The sequence below is a fragment of the Moschus berezovskii genome, chromosome 12, assembly GCF_049115385.1.
Source record: "Moschus berezovskii isolate FMDL1 chromosome 12, NW_MosBer_1.0, whole genome shotgun sequence".
NCBI classification, from domain to species: domain Eukaryota; kingdom Metazoa; phylum Chordata; class Mammalia; order Artiodactyla; family Moschidae; genus Moschus; species Moschus berezovskii.
The window spans coordinates 42,955,061-42,973,248 of NC_142471.1; the positions used below are offsets into that span (position 1 = coordinate 42,955,061).

The 18,188-nt window shown below is 45.0% G+C and overlaps 1 protein-coding gene and 1 pseudogene across 1 annotated transcript in view; both read right to left on the reverse strand.

Annotated features, from left to right (window-relative positions):
• Window positions 1-18,188, reverse strand: part of LOC148775980 (anthrax toxin receptor-like) — a 44,510-nt gene that overhangs the window by 920 nt on the left and 25,402 nt on the right. Inside the window, exons 11-16 of the mRNA XM_088842482.1 lie at window positions 16,178-16,247; window positions 15,527-15,605; window positions 12,903-13,040; window positions 11,815-11,856; window positions 10,630-10,704; window positions 9,733-9,810 (exon numbers count right to left, since the gene is read on the reverse strand). Of these exons, the coding sequence (XP_088698608.1) occupies window positions 9,733-9,810; window positions 10,630-10,704; window positions 11,815-11,856; window positions 12,903-13,040; window positions 15,527-15,605; window positions 16,178-16,247 (482 nt within the window). The remainder of the gene's footprint in view (window positions 1-9,732; window positions 9,811-10,629; window positions 10,705-11,814; window positions 11,857-12,902; window positions 13,041-15,526; window positions 15,606-16,177; window positions 16,248-18,188) is intronic.
• Window positions 8,643-9,280, reverse strand: LOC148775981 (eukaryotic translation initiation factor 1 pseudogene; annotated as a pseudogene).

Here is an 18,188-nt window from a genome sequence, read left to right on the forward strand (position 1 = left end):
TTCCACAATACCCTGTGAAGAAGAAAACCATCTGGTTTTTCCCAGATTCTCTAGCTCATTTCCAGTGGATGCTTCTTCAATGACCAGTGCCCATCTTTATTATTAGATTATTGACATATAATTGACATACAATGTTATATTAGTTCCAAGTATACGACATAGTGGTTTGACGTTTATGTACATTATGAGATGATCACAATTGTTTACCATCTGTCATCATTTAAAGTTATGATATTATTTTATATTCTCTGTTCTGCATATTATACCCCTATTATTTGTTTTATCACTGAATACATGTGCTTATTAATCACATTCTCTTCTTTTGCTGACAAGATTGGCTAAGGGTTGGTCAATTTTGTTTATCATTTCAAAGAACCGGCTCTTAATTTCACTGACCTTTTCGATTGCTATTTTAGTTTCTATTTTATTTATTTTCATCCTGATATTCTTCTTTAATGTTAGGTTTTGTTTTTTGTTTTTTCTAGTTCCTTTAGGTTCAAGGTTGGATTATTTACTTGAGATTTGTCTTATTTCTTAAACTAGACCTGTATCACTATAGGCATCCCTTTCAATATTGATTTTGCTGTATCCCATAGGTTTTGGAATGTTGTATTTCTATTCTCATTTGTCTCAAAGTATTTATTATTTCTTCTGATTTCTTCTTTGACTCGTTTAGTAACATGTTCAATCTCCATTTTTTTTTTGCAGTTTTTTCCTTGTATTTGATTTCTAGTTTTATTCCTTTGTGGTGCTTAATATAATTGCTTATTTATTTAAAAATATAAAATGATGCTTAATATAATTTAAGTCCCCTTAAACTTATTTAGACTTGTTTTCTGGCCTAATATATCACATCTCCGGAGAATATTTCACATACTTTTGAAAAGAATGTGTATTCTGCTGTTTTGTAAGGAATGTTCTGTATATATATATATATATAAAACAATCCAATCTAATGTGCTGTTTAAGGCCAGTGTTTTCTTATTGATTTTCTGTCTGGATGATCTATCCATTGCTGCAAGTGTGGTGTTAAATCTCGTACTATTACTATATCCCAGGTGGTGCTAGTGGTAAAGAATCTGCCTGCCAATGCAGGAGACACAAGAGGGATGGATTTGATCTCTGGGTTGGGAAGATCCCTGGCGTAGGAAATGCCAAAAATTCCAGTATTCTTGTCTGAAAAATTCCATGGACAGAGGAGCCTGGTGAGTTATAGTTCATGGGTCCACAGAGTCAGACAAGGCTAAGCGACTGAACACACATGACTATTTTACTGTTGATTTCTCTTTTTAAAATATGTCTGTTAATATTCGCTTCATATATTTAGATGTTCCTATGTTGGTGCATAAATATTACAAGATTTATATCCTTTGTTGGATTGATCCCTTTATCATTATGTAATGTCCTTTTTTGTCTCTTATAATAGCCTTTCTTTTAATGTTTATTTTATCTAAGTATTGATACTCTTTTTTTATTTGCATGGAATATTTTTTCCATTACTTTTGTGTTTCTTTAATATGAAGTGATTGTCTTGTATGCAGTAGATTAAATAGTCTTAAAAAAAATACATTCAGACTACATGTTTTGCTCGGAGCATTTATTCCATTTACATTTGAAAACAGGAGATGGCAAGAGTGAACGTCGACATTCTAGGAATCAGTGAATTAAAATGGACTGGAATGGGTGAATTTAACTCGGATGACCATTATATCTACTACTGTGGGCAGGAATCCCTTAGAAGAAATGGAGCAGCCATCATGGTCAACAAAAGAGTCCGAAATGCAGTACTTGGATGCAATCTTAAAAATGACAGAATGATTTCTGTTCGTTTCCAAGGCAAACCATTCAATATTACAGTAATCCAGGCCTATGCCCCAACCAGTAATGCTGAAGAAGCCGAAGTTAATCGGTTCTATGAAGACCTGCAAGACCTTTTAGAACTAACACCCAAAAACGATGTCCTTTTCATTATAGGGGACTGGAATGCAAAAGGAGGAAGTCAAGAAACACCTGGAGTAACTGGCAAATTTGGCCTTGGAGCACAAAATGAAGCAGGGCAAAGGCTAATAGAGTTTTGTCAAGAGAACGCACTGGTCATAGCAAACACCCTCTTCCAACAACACAAGAGAAGACTCTACACATGGACATCACCAGATGGTCAACACCGAAATCAGATTGATTATATTCTTTGCAGCCAAAGATGGAGAAGCTGTATACAGTTAGCGAAAACAAGACCAGGAGCTGACTGTGGCTCAGATCATGAACTCCTTATTGCGAAATTCAGACTTAAATTGAAGAAAGTAGGGAAAACCACTAGACCATTCAGATATGACCTCAATCAAATCCCTTATGATTATACAATGGAAGTGAGAAATAGATTTAAGGGACTAGATCTGATAGATAGAGTGCCCGATGAACTCTGGACGGAGGTTCGTGACATTGTAGAGGAGACAGGGACCAAGACCATCCCCATGGAAAAGAAATGCAGAAGAGCGAAATGGCTGTCTGAGGAGGCCTTACAAATAGCTGTGAAAAGAAGAGAGGCAAAAAGCAAAGGAGAAAAGGAAAGATATAAGCATCTGAATGCAGAGTTCCAAAGAATAGCAAGGAGAGATAAGAAAGCCTTCCTCAGTGATCAATGCAAAGAAATAGAGAAAAACAACAGAATAGGAAAAACAAGAGACCTCTTCAAGAAAATTAGAGATTCCAAGGGAACATTTCATGCAAAGATGGGCTCTATAAAGGACAGAAATGGTATGGACCTAACAGAAGCAGAAGATATTAAGAAGAGGTGGCAGGAATACACAGAAGAACTGTACAAAAAAGATCTTCACGACCAAGATAGTCACGATAACGTGATCACTGACCTAGAGCCAGACATCTTGGAATGTGAAGTCAAGTGGGCCTTAGAAAGCATCACTACGAACAAAGCTAGTGGAGGTGATGGAATTCCAGTTGAGCTATTTCAAGTCTTGAAAGATGATGCTGTGAAAGTGCTGCACTCAATATGCCTGCAGATTTGGAAAACTCAGCAGTGGCCACAGGACTGGAAGAGGTCAGTCTTCATTCCAATCCCAAAGAAAGGCAATGCCAAAGAATGCTCAAACTACCACACAATTGCACTCATCTCACACGCTAGTAAAGTCATGCTCAAGATTCTCCAAGCCAGGCTTCAGCAGTATGTAAACCGTGAACTCCCAGATGTTCAAGCAGGTTTTAGAAAAGGCAGAGGCACCAGAGATCAAATTGCCAACATCCGCTGGATCATGGAGAAAGCAAGAGAGTTTCAGAAAAACATCTATTTCTGCTTCATTGACTATGCCAAAGCCTTTGACTGTGTGGATCACAATAAACTGTGGAACATTCTGAAAGAGTTGGGAATCCCAGACCACCTGACCTGCCTCTTGAGAAACCTGTATGCACATCAGGAAGCAACAGTTAGAACTGGACATGGAACAACAGACTGGTTCCAAATAGGAAAAGGTGTCCGTCAAGGTTGTATATTGTCACCTTGCTTATTTAACTTATATGCAGAGTACATCATGAGGAACGCTGGGCTGGAAGAAGCACAAGCTGGAATCAAGATTGCTGGGAGAAATATCAATAACCTCAGATATGCAGATGACACTACCCTTATGGCAGAAAGTAAAGAGGAACTCAAAAGCCTCTTGATGAAAGTGAAAGAGGAGAGTGAAAAGGTTGGCTTGAAGCTCAACATTCAGAAAACAAAGATCATGGCATCTGGTCCCATCACTTCATGGGAAATAGATGGAAAAACAGTGGAAACAGTGTCAGACTTTATTTTTTTGGGCTCCAAAATCACTGCGGATGCTGATTGCAGCCATGAAATTAAAAGACGCTTGCTCCTTGGAAGGAAAGTTATGACCAACCTAGATAGTATATTAAAAAGCAGAGACATTACTTTGCCAACCAAGGTCCGTCTAGTCAAGGCAATGGTTTTTCCCGTGGTCATGTATGGATGTGAGAGTTGGACTGTGAAGAAAGCTGATCGCCGAAGAATTGATGCTTTTGAACTGTGGTGTTGGAGAAGACTCTTGAGAGTCCCTTATACTGCAAGGAGATCCAACCAGTCCATTCTAAAGGAGATCAATCCTGGATGTTCATTGGAAGGACTGATGCTAAAGCTGAAACTGCAATATTTTGGCCACCTCATGCGACAAGTTGACTCACTGGAAAAGACTCTGATGCTGGGAAAGGTTGGGGGCGGGAGGAGAAGGGGACGACGGAGAATGAGATGGCTGGATGGCATCACCGACTCTGTGGACATGAGTTTGAGTGTACTCCGGGAGTTGGTGATGGACAGGGAGGCCTGGCGTGCTGTGATTCATGGGGTCGCGGAGAGTTGGACACGACTGAGCGACTGAACTGAACTGAACTGAGTTATTGATAGTGGTGTACTTATTGCCATTTTGTCAATTGTGTGTGTATGTTTCTTTCTATGTTCTTTTCTTCTCCTGCTGTCTTTTATTGCAATTTGATGGTTTTCTTGAGTGTTATATTTGGATTTATTTCTCTTACTTTCTGTGTACCATTTATACATTTATGGTTTGTAGTTGCTCTGTGTTTTAAGTTTAACAAACTATGTATCTAGTAATCTACGCTGATTGTCACTTACATTTGAATGCAATCTAAAAACACTGCATTTCCACCCTATCAATGTTTTACAATTTTGATACCATATTTTGCATCTTTTTATTTTGTTTATCCCTTGATTAATTATTGTGTTTGTAGTTTATTTAAATTGTCTGGTCTTTAAACCTTCACACTATCTTTACATTCTTTGCTTTTACCAGTGAGATTTTTAAAAAATATATCATTTCTATTTATGGTCCTATCCTTTTCATTTGTTATTTAGTTACTAAGTCATGTCTGACTCCTTGTGACCCCATGGACTGTAGCCCCCCAGGCTTCTCTGTCCATGGGGTTTTTCAGGCAAGAATACTGGATTGGGCTTTCAAATCCACGCACCTATGGACACCTTATCTTTGACAAAGGAGGCAAGAATACAAAATGGAGAAAAGACAGTCTCTTTAACAAGTGGTGCTGGGAAAACTGGTCAGCCACTTGTAAAAGAATGAAACTAGAACACTCTCTAATACTATACACAAAAATAAACTCAAAATGGATTAAAGCTCTAAATGTAAGACCAGAAACTATAAAACTCCTAGAGGAGAACATAGGCAAAACACTCTCCGACATAAATCACAGCAGGATCCTCCATGACCCACCTCCCAGAATATTGGAAATAAAAGCAAAAATAAACAAATGGGACCTAATTAAAATCAAAAGCTTCTGCACAGCAAAGGAAACTATAAGCAAGGTAAAAAGACAGCCTTCAGAATGGGAGAAAATAATAGCAAATGAAACAACTGACAAAGAATTAATCTCCAAAATATACTAGTAGCTCCTGCAGCTCAATTCCAGAAAAATAAACGACCCAATCAAAAAATGGACCAAAGAACTAAACAGACATTTCTCCAAAGAAGACATACAGATGGCTAACCAACATATGAAATAATGCTAAACATCCCTCATAATCAGAGAAATGCAAATCAAAACCACAATGAGTTACCATTTCATGCCAGTCAGAATGGCTGCTATCTAAAAGTTTACAAGCAATAAATGCTAGAGAGGGTGTGGCGAAAAGGGAACCCTCTTACATTGCTGGTGGGAATGCAAACTAGTACAGCCACTATGGAGAACAGTGTGGAGATTCCTTAAAAAACTGGAAATATACGACCCAGCAATCGCACTCCTGGGCATACACACTGAGGAAACCAGAATTGAAAGAGACACATGTACTCCAGTGTTCATCGCAGCACTGTTTATAATAGCGAGGACATGGAAGGAACCTAGATGTCCATCTGCAGACGAATGGATAAGAAATCTTTGGTACATATACACAATGGAGTATTCAGTTCAGTTCAGTTCAGTTGCTCAGTCGTGTCCGACTCTTTGCGACCCCATGAATCACAGCACGCCAGGCCTCCCTGTCCATCACCAACTCCTGGAGTCCACTCAAATTCACGACCATCGAGTCAGTGACGCCATCCAGCCATCTCATTCTCTGTCGTCCCCTTCACCTCCTGCCCCCAATCCTTCCCAGCATCAGAGTCTTTTCCAGTGAGTCAACTTGTCGCATGAGGTGGCCAAAGTATTGCAGTTTCAGCTTTAGCATCAGTCCTTCCAATGAACACCCAGGATTGATCTCCTTTAGAATGGACTGGTTGGATCTCCTTGCAGTCCAAGGGACTCTCAAGAGTCTTCTCCAACACCACAGTTCAAAAGCATCAATTCCTCGGCGATCAGCTTTCTTCACAGTCCAACTCTCACATCTATACATGACCCCTGGAAAAACCATAGCCTTGACTAGACCTTGGTTGGCAAAGTAATGTCTCTGCTTTTTAATATACTATCTAGGTTGGTCATAACTTTCCTTCTAAGGAGTAGAATACATTTGAATCAGTTCTAATGAGGTGGATGAAACTGGAGCCTATTATACAGAGTGAAGTAAGCCAGAAAAAAAAACACCGATACAGTATACTAACGCATATATATGGAATTCAGAAAGATGGTAACAATAACCCTGTATACAAGACAGCAAAAGAGACACAGGCATATAGAACAGTCTTTTGGAGTCTGTGGGAGAGGGTGAGGGTGGGATGATTTGGGAGAATGGCATTGAAGCATGTATATTATCATATGTGAAACGAATCGCCAGTCCAGGTTTGACGCATGATACAGGATGCTTGGGGCTGGTGCATGGGGATGACCCGGGGAGAGGATAAGGGGAGGAGGGAGGTGGGTTCAAGAAGGGGAACACATGTACACCCCGGGTGGATTCATGTCAATGTATGGCAAAACAAACCAATATAATGTTGTAAAGTAATTAGCCTTCAATAAAAAAAAAAAAGAATACTGGATTGGGTTGCCATTTCCTTCTCCAGGGGGTCTTCTTGACTCAAGGATTTAACCTGAGTCTCCTGCTTGGCAGGTGGATTCTTCACCACTGAGTCACCTGGGAAGCCCCAAAGAAGGCATGTTGTTGTGTAATCACTAAGTTGTGTCTGACCCTTTGCAATCCCAATGACTATAGCCTGCCAGGCTCTTTTGTCCATGGAATTTCCCAGGCAAGAATACTGGAATGAGTAGTCATCTCCTTCTCTAACTTTTCACTTAAATAAGTCTTTTTATAACTTTTGTTGTGTGGTTAGTTTAGTAGTGATGGACTCTTAGCTTTTGCTTGTCTGGGAAATTCTTTGCCACTCCTTCAATTATAAATGGTAAACTTGCCAGATAGAAAATTCTTGGTCATAAATTTTTTTCTTTTCAGCCCTTTGATTATAGAATTTCTGCTGAAATAGTGGTGCATGGTTTTATGGGGGCTTCTTTACATGTAACTAGTTGTTTTTCTCCTGCTGCCTTTATAATTTTCTCTTTATCTCTAAATTTTGACATTTTAATTATAAGGTGTCTTGGTGTAAGTATTTTTAGGTTAATCTTGCTTGGGACTCTCCATGATTCCTTGACTTGAATATTTGCTTCCTTTTCTAGGTTAGGGAAAATTTCAGTCATTTCTTCAGGTAAGTTTTCTGTCCCTTTCGTTCTTTCTTCTACTGAGAACTCTATAATATGAATGTTGTTATGCTGAGGTAGTCCTAGAAATCCCTTAAACTATCCTGATTTTTTAGGATTCTGTTTTCTTTTTGCTGTTCTGATGGGGTGATTTTCACTAATTTGACTTCCAATTTCCTGCTCCCTTCTTCTGCATCATCTATTCTGCTGTTCATTTTATGTAGTGTATTTTTTTTCCTGAAAACAAGTTTTATTTAAGTAAGGGTTTAAATATATTACATAACATTAAAACTGAAGAGGGAGGGAAAAAGAAAAGCCCACCAAAACCAGTTTAGTTCACATAGCATCGGGCAGCTGCTACTAGTAAGTTGCAAGCTCTACAGCCACAAGACTGGTAAGATCGGTTTGAAATTTATTCCTTTATGAAAAGTTTAACTGATAGAAGGGTGGCCTCACATTCTAGTTTAGACATCGATTAACTAGGACATGTCTAGTCAAAAATACCTTGGTGGCAAGTCAGATGTCCTGTCACCTCACTGGAGGGCAGCTGCTCTAAGCTCTGCCCACTGGGTCATGTTGGAGACATCAGGAAATCTTTCCCTGACCACTGAAGGTGCCCTCTAGCAGTACAGCTGCCTCACCCATCCTTCACTCTCCGCTTCATCAAGGGCTGTTCAGGTGGTGACATTCTCTCAGGGCAGGGAACTCTGCAGAGAGACTGCAGAGGAGCTTCTGGCCAGAAATAGCCACCTGTGATCTTGGGGGGTAGACTTTGCTGAAACATCACTGTTACTGCTTTGTTTCAGGCTGGACACTGCCAGGCACCTACTGCTTGACCTCTACTTAAATGAGGGACTTCAAGACTAGATAGCATGGCTCTTTTCAGTTAATTACATGAAGGAGTTATATTAGTCCAAGTTAAAAGCAGACCCCAAATGGTTACATTATGCAAGCTGTGAGGTTTTTAAACTTGTGACAAAGGACAGAAGGGAAACTCTACTCATTGCAACGAAATCCTCACTTAAGCTTCAGTGAGCCAAAAGCACTTAAAATCCCTGAACCTTCAGGGGTCCTTAGCTAGTTCAATCTCTACTAGGAGCTGGCTTATGTTCTTGTGCTGGTTACCCTATAGCTGAAATACTTCTCCATATTCTGGATACTCAATTACAGTACCACTGCAGATGAATTTCTTCTTGAATGCCTTAAGTTTAAGATAACTAGTTTCTTTTTATCGTAATCATCAGTGATCCCTTGGACAGTAGTAAGGGTCTTCCTGCCATTTCTCTGTTGAATTCTTATATGAATATAATCCTCAGTGCCAGCAGGAAGCAGATCATCACCCTTACTTGCATCAGCAAAGGGGTCAAAAGAGTGGAGGTTCTGGGATAGCAGACATACAATATGATTCCTTTTCTTTGGTGGACATGGCCTGTGGAAGGTGGTGGTGGGAGAAGGTGGGCAGGGGTGGGTGGAGCATCAGGAAGTGAGGGGGCTTGAGCATGGGGCTGCTGAGTCCTCAGTGGTGGCTCCGTGACTGGGAAATTTTATGTAGTGTACTTTAAATTTCAGTTATTGCATTGTTCAGCTCATGTTGGTTCTTTTCTATATTTTACATCTCTATTTTGAAGTTTTTACTGTATTCAAATATTTCCTCTGAGTTTGATGAGCATCCTACCTTTATCATGTTGCTCACTTATCTCCCTTTCATTTAGTTCTTTGACGTTTTTCTCCTTTTCATTTTCCCCCTCTGTGTCCTATTTTGCCTAACTCTCTGTTTCTGTGTGTTACTGGATCAGCTACATCTTCTGATCTTGAAGGAATGGTCTTATGTGGAAACTTTTCTGTGGATCCAGAAGAACAAAGCTCCTTGATCACCAGAATCAGGCACTTCAGGGGTATTCCCTATATGTGGACTGTGAGTATGCTCCCACTGTGGAGGTTCCTCAGTGCAGGAGGCATGCAGGTGGGTGGGACTGGACTTCAGGGTGAATGGGAGTAGTAGGCCTGACCACAAATTCAAGCACACTGGTGAGTGGAGCCTTGGATAGGGATCTTTGACCTACAGCCTAAGGGGGCAAATGTTAAGGACAAAAACAAGCTCCCAGCCCACAGGGAGTATCCCTGTGCCCTGCTCACCATGTTCCTGGGCGGACACCACATCGATGGCATCTGGTTGCAGCGCTGAACAAAGTCACATAAGGTATCCAGTTTCCCCTGAAATATTAATGTGGTTGTGAAGAAACTCTAAGCACAGATGCTGCCTTTATGGGGAGGCAGTGGATCCTACCAAGGTCAGAGGCAGGACCAGGATGGGAGGGAAAAGGTGGGCAGAAATGGTGGGTTCTTTCTTCCTCATACACTCCAGGCCCTCTCTGTCGCTATTCTCTCTCACACCTCTGCCAGACTGGGATCTAGTTCCACTGATGGGAGCTAGAGAGTCTCTGGGAGAGGGAAGTATCCTCAGGCCCCCTCCTCCATGTGGCCTTTATAACCCCATCTCGTAGCCTACAAAGATACTGCAGTGAGTTCTCTCTCTCAATGAGCAGACTTCTGCAAGGGTAGCAGGAGCCATAGGCACTTCTGAGTAGATTAATCATGGTAAGAACTTGGCTCAGAAATATTTTTTCTTGTGACCAGCATGAGACTGTTTGTCATTCAGTTTGTTTCACTCATCTAATCACTGTCCAATGAAATCCAGGCCATTACTAAAGCTGATGACAACTTCTGTGAGGACCAGTGACTGGCCCACTGTGAGCCAGCCACCAACATCCAGGGAGAGACTATGATGTGGGGACTACCTGGAGGTAGTGGGCACCTGAGCCCTTATACCTATTGTCTTCCTCTAAGCGCCCAGGTTAGAGAGGCCTCCAGATTTTCTCTGGCATCATGTGACCAACATACAGTGCCCATAAAGCTTATCTCCAACCAACCAGAACTTGGGGCACAGCTCTCTACTGTAGGAACTGGCTTCCTGCTCCTCTGACTCCCCAGTCTGGAGGAGGTCATCCCTCCCTTCCTGAGGACCTTTCTCACCTCCATCTGTCTTAGCGTGTCTTCCTGGTACCCACCGCAGGAGACAATCACTCTGGTCTGTGCAGGGAATGGCTTCTAGAAAGAGAAAATAATTGTCTGAGTCCTTGTCTGGCAGCTCCTGGGTGCAGACACATGACCTCTGTTGCCCTGGCACCTGTCAAATACTGGCCACTCAGCAAATGTTTGTTGGAGAATCAAGGACAAATGAGCAGCACCCGGCACAGTAAGAGAGTGGCCTCCATATGAAAGCACACCAGCTCCATTTGGCTTACAAAGGTGGCTCTTCTTCAAAGTTCAACAAACTCTATCCTGCCTCCTTGGTTCCCAGAGGGCGTCCTGTAGGAGAGGCTGGGTGCGAGGCTGTGCCATGTGATGGAGGCTGTCAGGGGTGCAGCAGTAGCAGGTGACAAGGCTGCATTCACCTGCCTCTGGCAGATCGAGCCCCCTCCCCCCAGGCCCCATCACAGCCAGTGTTGATGCCAGCCCTGCAGAGACCCTGTTTGCCACTAGATCTCAGACTCAGGTCCCTCTGTTTTGGGCCACAAGCCCCTTGCTCTAACTACTTCTTATGGACCCTGGTTTGGGTCCCCACCCCGAGTCTGCCACAGCATCCTCTTCTGACCCTTTGTTCCGTGCTCATTTGGGCTGCACCTCCCTCACAGCTCAATGCCATGTAAGACTCTCTCCTCCTTCCTTAGCCCCCAGTTCCTAAAGGTTGACCCCACCAAAACCCCACCAAAACCCTTACCCTGACATGAGCCAGGGGTGAAGATCAAGGAAACGGAGCCCAACACATATATCTTTCAGGTGCCTGAAACCTGAGGATCCTTTTCCGAAAACTTGCCTGAGTACTTGAAGGACCATTCCTTTGTGAATAATAATAAGTCCATTGATTTCAGGAGAAATCACAGCTGTTTCTGAAACAGGATTTCTCACATTGCTGATTCAGTGCTAAAGGCCTTCGATCAGGCCATGTTGGGAGTTGAGGAATGGTGTTATCTGGGAGACATTTTGCGAGTCTCACATCCTCTCTGGGCTCCCTCCCTGTCCCTCTGTCACTCTCTTCTTTATGTCAGTTCTTGCTGCCCAAGTAGGAGGGAGCTTGAGGGGCAGGAAGAAGATATTTCATGTAGGCAGCAGAGACCTCTCTGAGCAGGCAACATCAGGACCAAACACACCACTTACCTTTGGGACTGGTTTTGGGACTGGTTTTGGCTCCTTGGAGATCTAGGATGTTAAAGAGATATAAACACAGCTGATATTGGCGTGGAGGTCTCTGGCTCAGTCATGCATTCAGGAGGGGATCCTGCTCAGCAGCATTGGCGGGGGACAAAACATGAGCATTGGGGTGTCAACCTAGGTGCCCAAGGCCTGAGCATCTATGAGCAGCAAGGTTCCACCCCGCTGGGCCTCAAACTCCTCAGTTTTCAAAGGGAAATTGACATCTTCATGTAGGGTCAAGTGGGAAACAGGTAGACTAAGAAACCTGGACCTGATAGAGGCCTCACCTGGGAGTTTTTATCAACAGTTCAGACATCAAATGAAGACAAGAGAAAACTCCTTACAGCCCTCCTCTCCTCCCCTTACCTCCCTCCCTGGGGTTAGACTCTGTCTTTTACCATTATCAGAAAACATGCCACACACACACTCTGAAAGTGACATTTATCCTCAATGTCCCCCAGGTACCAATATCAGACCAGACGGCATACAGTGAGCTGCTGTGGGCAAAGGTGGTGGTTGCTTCATTTCTGCCCCTTTGTGTCCAGCATAGGCATGTGGATTCTGGTGATTTAGTGATCAGTGATGAGTGATGGAAAGTACCCGAGATGGGCAGGGATCCATTCTGTTTTCAAAGGCACAATCGCCCTGGAAGTTAGCAGCCTCCAGGCTGCCTCTCCCTCCCATCAGTGTCCCTGCAGACCCCTCTTCTTCACTCAACAGCAGAGACTCCTGAGGTTTGGTTCACTTGAATCCTTCAGAAGCTTGACTGCTCTGGGGAGGTCCTAGTCTCAGGGTGTGTGTGGAGTCCCTTCTCCCCAGGGGCTGGGACAACCCCTAGACCACCTCCCTGTGAAGATGAAAGCAGGAGGCAGGTGGCTGTATTTATGCCCGGGGATGGGAGGACAGAGTGTGTTCCTTGTTTGCTGGTGTGAACACCCCAGAGCTGATGGGAGCCTGCCCACAGGTGGGGTTGTGGGTGAGACACATGCCCAGGCTCCTCAGGGGTTTGTGAAAACCTGGATTTCTATGCTATGCAGGCAGAGATCACTCACCCTTCTGTAGCACCAGATGCAGAGAAGCAGCAATGAGATCATGGCCAGGAGTGGGATGAGTGAAAGTAACAAGAGAAGGTTGCTGGGAGCCGGATACTCTGTGGGCACTGTGGGCACTGTGGGCACTGGGGGCTCCACCTGTGTGACAAACATGTAGACTGAGTCCTTCTCCTATGAGACACCCTCAGGTAGTGGGACCTCCTCCTATGGACAACCATGGACCTTATGGCCTCCTGAGAGACAAATGTGTGCAATGGATCTTTCTTCTGTGGAAAAATCTCAGAACTCAGATCCTGGTCATTGGGACAATGATGGGCTCAAAAGGCTTACCCTATAGAAGGCACACATACCAAGGTCCTGGAGTTGCCTTGGGTGATCTCCTCCAAGGCACCCACTACCCATTTCCACATTGGCCTTCCCAGTCTACTCATGTTGCCTCATCTACAGGACCCATAGAGAGCCACTGTGAAGACCTGGCCCTGCTCAGAGGCTCTCTCCAGTGCCCTGTCAAGGAAGTTCAGTCCTCTAAGGAGTGATAGCCCATCCCTCACTGCCTGCCTTGGCTGAGAGCACTGGGGTTTTGTGAAGACCACAAAAAGCTGTGACACACAGATGTGTGAGGGAGGGCTGTGGGGCCCCTGAGAAGTGGGGGTGCAAGAGAAGAGGTAGGAGACCCTGATCACCTACCAGTTAGCTCACCTACCAGTTAGCTTCTCTTCCCTACTCTCTGGCTCTTCAGCCTTGGGTAAAGATACTCTCTGAGGCTCCATCTCACATCTGTGGTGAGGAAGTAAGTGGGTACTTGAGCACGTTGGACAGAGGCTATAGAAAAGTCCCAGCACAGGCTGGGTCCACATGGGGGCTTTAAGAATGGGCTCTGTTCTCTTGTTGTTCATAACCAAGGATGGTGTGCTGTGTACATGGACCTGCAGTGCCCAGCTCTTCCCCACATCAACAGCTCTGCTGGAGAGAAGCAAAAGGGAAAGGGGTATGGAGAGCTTGTGCTCAGGAAACAGGGCTGCTGGAAGAAGGGGCCCAGTCAGGCTGAGGGTGACCCTGTGCTGGGCCTGGAGCCACATTCTCTTCTCAATGTGCCTGTGGATGGCTGATTCTCAGGTGGCAGGTCTCGTAGTACAAAATGTGGAGGTTCAGTCTCAGGTTCCTGGGAAGATGTGCAGGGAGCAGAGAAGGCAGATGCACATGGGGGCCGTCACACTCAGGGAACCCTCACAGCTGAGACTGGACACAGGGGCAGTAGCATTAGGCACAGGTGTCCCTCCTTCCAGAGAAACCTCACTTCAGGCTGAGAGACTCTGTCAACCAGGTAGGGGTGCCCCAGGCTAAGTAACCTGGGTGCCATAGAGCTGAGAAAAGCAGTCCCTGGGAGCAGCCTTTGTTCCCAGTTTCCTCTTCCTGAGCTGAGCCCCGCCCTCCCCACAGCCCTGCCAACTCCCCAGGAACAAAGGGCAGAGTCTCCCTGCAGAGGTCAGAGCCATTTTGCAGAGAGGGGCAGTGGAGGAGCATGAGAAAGGAGGAGAGGCAGAAGGGAGGCTGATGACCTCGGCAAAGTGACCGCCAGTGTTCCCCAAACAGACTTGGGAGGCTGGGGCTGTGATGGTCTTAAGTGGATTCAGAGCCCTGCCTGCTGCTGCACCAATGCAGTGAAGACACACCCTGACTGATCATGGCCACAGCTGTTCCCACCCTCCAGACTCCTGGGTCTGGGACCCTGATTTGGAGGGCCTGTGAAGAAAGCTGATCACTGAAGAATTGATGCTTTTGAACTGTGGTGCTGGAGAAGACTCTTGAGAGTCTCTTGGACTGCAAGGAGATCCAACCGGTCCATTCTAAAGGAGATCAATCCTGGGTGTTCATTGGAAGGACTGATGCTAAAGCTGAAACTCCGATACTTTGGCCACCTCATGTGACGAGTTGACTCACTGGAAAAGACTCTGATGCTGGGAAGGATTGGGGTCAGGAGGAGAAGGGGACGACAGAGAATGAGATGGCTGGATGGCATCGCCGACTCGATGGACATGAGTTTGAGTGAACTCCGGGAGTTGGTGATGGACAGGGAGGCCTGGCGTGCTGTGATTCATGGGGTTGCAAAGAGTCGGACACGCCTGGGCGACTGAACTGAACTGACTGAAGGGTCTCAAAGGGCCTGGAATCTGTCTTCTAGTACACAATATCCCAGCTTCTTACACTCACTCTGGATGGAATCCAGGCTGGAGCCTTGAGCTCCCCACCACAAGGCCTGGCCAGGGGAGGTGGCATGGTGCAGAATATCAACACTGTTTCTAGAATTGCTTAGAGCTTGAATTGGTATATTTCAAGTGCCTTCAGTGACGCTTAGTTCACAGAGAGGGTAGAGTTTCTGCAAGGCCTAGACCGATGCCCCAGGTGTATTGTAAAAGCACTGGCCTGAATTTCACAAAGCGAATTGGGGAAACAACTTTTCAACAATGGGATATGGCTGAGAGGTATTGTTCAAGGGGCCTGTGCACACAGGCTACTTGCTGGCTCTTCTGTGAGGACATTGTTCCTCTCTATTGATTTTCAGGGTATCTTCCCTGTAGAGCACGTCTGGAGGACAGCTGCACCCCACCCACACTGTCACTTACACAATCCTTGCTGGTAACTTTCAAGGATCTCTTGCTGTAGGTCTTGCCCAGGTCCAGAGAGTAATCAACAACAATCACTCTAAAAGAACAGAAAGGGCAGATGGTAACCCAAGAGACAGGATAGATACAGTGCTTACACTTGGCTCAATCTGTAGCCCCAGCTCTCCTCTGAAGGCCCTGACTATAGGAATTTGGGGTTACTGTACTGCAGGCAGCATGGGTAAAGGGAGTTCATCCCCAAACAACATGAGATCGAGCTCTGAAATGAAAGCAGATGAGGCAGTGAGGAGCCCTGCATGGGGTCAGATGCCCTCATGATCATGGGCTTAGTGACAAGGGATGGCTGTATGTGTCACCATCCTGACTCCTCTGTACATACACAGCATGTTGGCTTTATTTGGAAAAGCTGCCCGGAGTAAAGGTACCATCCATGGGACACACCATCTCCCACATCCTGCCCTCCTCAGCAGAGCCTGGCCCACAGAAGATCCCTGAACATCTCAGGGGATTATCATCCAGGGCAGGGGTGGAGGATGCCTGAGCCCTCCTGGAGACAGATGTGTGCTGCCCTCACTAAATGGGGCATCCCACATTCTGGACTCCTCATGGTGGGGAAACCTGCCCAAATGGCCCCAGAACATAAACACTTACTGTCCAGTCTTAGCAAAAACATGTCCTTGGCAAGTTATTTTTTCATTACTCACAGAAGCAGGTTCTTTATCTAAAAGAAAACCACATGAAAAGAACGTCAATGGACTTGTCCATCCTTCTGCCTCTCCCCTTCTGCTGCCTTTGTATATTGAAGGCCAAGAAATGCATGCTTGACTGCAGCTGCTGCTGCTGCTGCTAAGTCGCGTCAGTTGTGTCTGACTCTGTGCGACCCCATAGACGGCAGCCCACCAGGCTCCCCTGTCCCTGGGATTCTCCAGGCAAGAACACTGGAGTGGATTGCCATTTCCTTCTCCAATGTGTGAAAGTGAAAAGTGAAAGTGAAGTCGCTCAGTCATGTCTGACTCGTAGAGACCCCATGGACTGCAGCCTACCAGGCTTCTCCGTCCATGGGATTTCCTAGGCAAGAGTACTGGAGTGGCTTGCCATTGGCTTCTCCGGCTTGACTGCAGAGGAGCTTTCAAATCACTATTAATTGATTAAATCAAATATTTCCATTGCCAATTTTAAAGGTTTCTTAATATAAAAAATATTATATACCAAAGATAGACAACATAAAACATGTACAAATATTGATTAAAAATTATTCTTTGTTATACCTCTTTATTAAAATGTCTTCTGAGATGTTTTTGTTAGAGGAAAATGTAATTAAAATCAGCCCAATCTATCCTCATTGATGTATCACTGCTCTTGGCAATGAACAGTGCTGCCCTGCCACTCTGGCCAGCCTCCAACCACATGCAGTGTGGTGGTCAGCAGAGGAGCCCAGGACTGTGTGACGGAGTCTCATGTGTGAGCCTTGTTGCTGGTCCACCTCAGAGAGAAATACTGGTGAGCCAAGAGTGGGAAAGCTATAGAGTCATAGACCCCAGGGGGTTTATCTAAATGCATTTCATGGGGGGATAGGTTGTATCTAGTGTTCTTGCCTGGAGAATCCCAGGGACGGGGGAGCCTGGTGGGCTGCTGTCTATGGGGTCGCACAGAGTCGGACACGACTGAAGCAACTTAACAGCAGCAGCCTTTCTATAAATCTGTTATCAATAAGGTTGAAGGTCCAGTAGACACAGATGGGCAATTAGACCACCTGTAAGTATGGCTACATCAGCTCTGTACAGAGAAATAACAATGGGTCTCTTTTGAGAATTAATTGTGATAGTATGTGTAAGGTACTTTGCACATTACCCAATAGAGTGGGTGCTCAATAAACATTAGCTCTCCATACAAATGATTTACTTAGTCCTAATCACTCCTGAGAAAGTATAAATTGTAGGAAATTTCACTCCCTGAGGTCATCTGCACACTGTGCAGTGTGGGAGTATTGTCATGGCAGAGCCCTGCCCATCCTATGCACCGGTGGAAGAAGGAAAGATGGCCCAGAAGGGTGCTGAGGGAGAGGACTTGCACTGGGTTTTCCAGATGGCTTTGGAATGAGAAGTCATTGAATATAAAACAATCATATCAAATCAGTGTATCAGGGGGCTAACTGGCAGAGTTGAGGAGGAAGAGGAAGTCCAGCTGTCCCCAGGCACTCTGTGGGGGAGATCATACCCACCTCAGTGGTGAGGGCTCATCTCCTGCCCCTACTGTGGGCTTTCTCAGGCCACTCACCTATTGTGGAGCAACATCTGGTACCTGAGTATTTTCAAATAGTAGCTTTACATGCATGATAGGTCTTAGTGAGTCTACTGCATCGGATCCACTGTATAGTACAGATAATAGAGACTGAGAACAAAACACTCATTAGGTCAAGATCACACATACAAAGTGGATCTGAGCCAGGATTCCAGTGTCCAGCCCTGGTGACTGGCATCTGCTCTCAATCCCAGGTGACTCCACCCTTCTTGGAGAGCTCAGCGCAGCTGGAACAGACTGAGGGTCCTGGGACTGCCTCCACTACTCACCGGAAGATTTGTGAGATTCACATCTTTATTTCCCAAGGGAAGTGAAGGCCAAGTAAAGTGTGCGAGTAATATAGCAGTGAGGGCAGACCCAG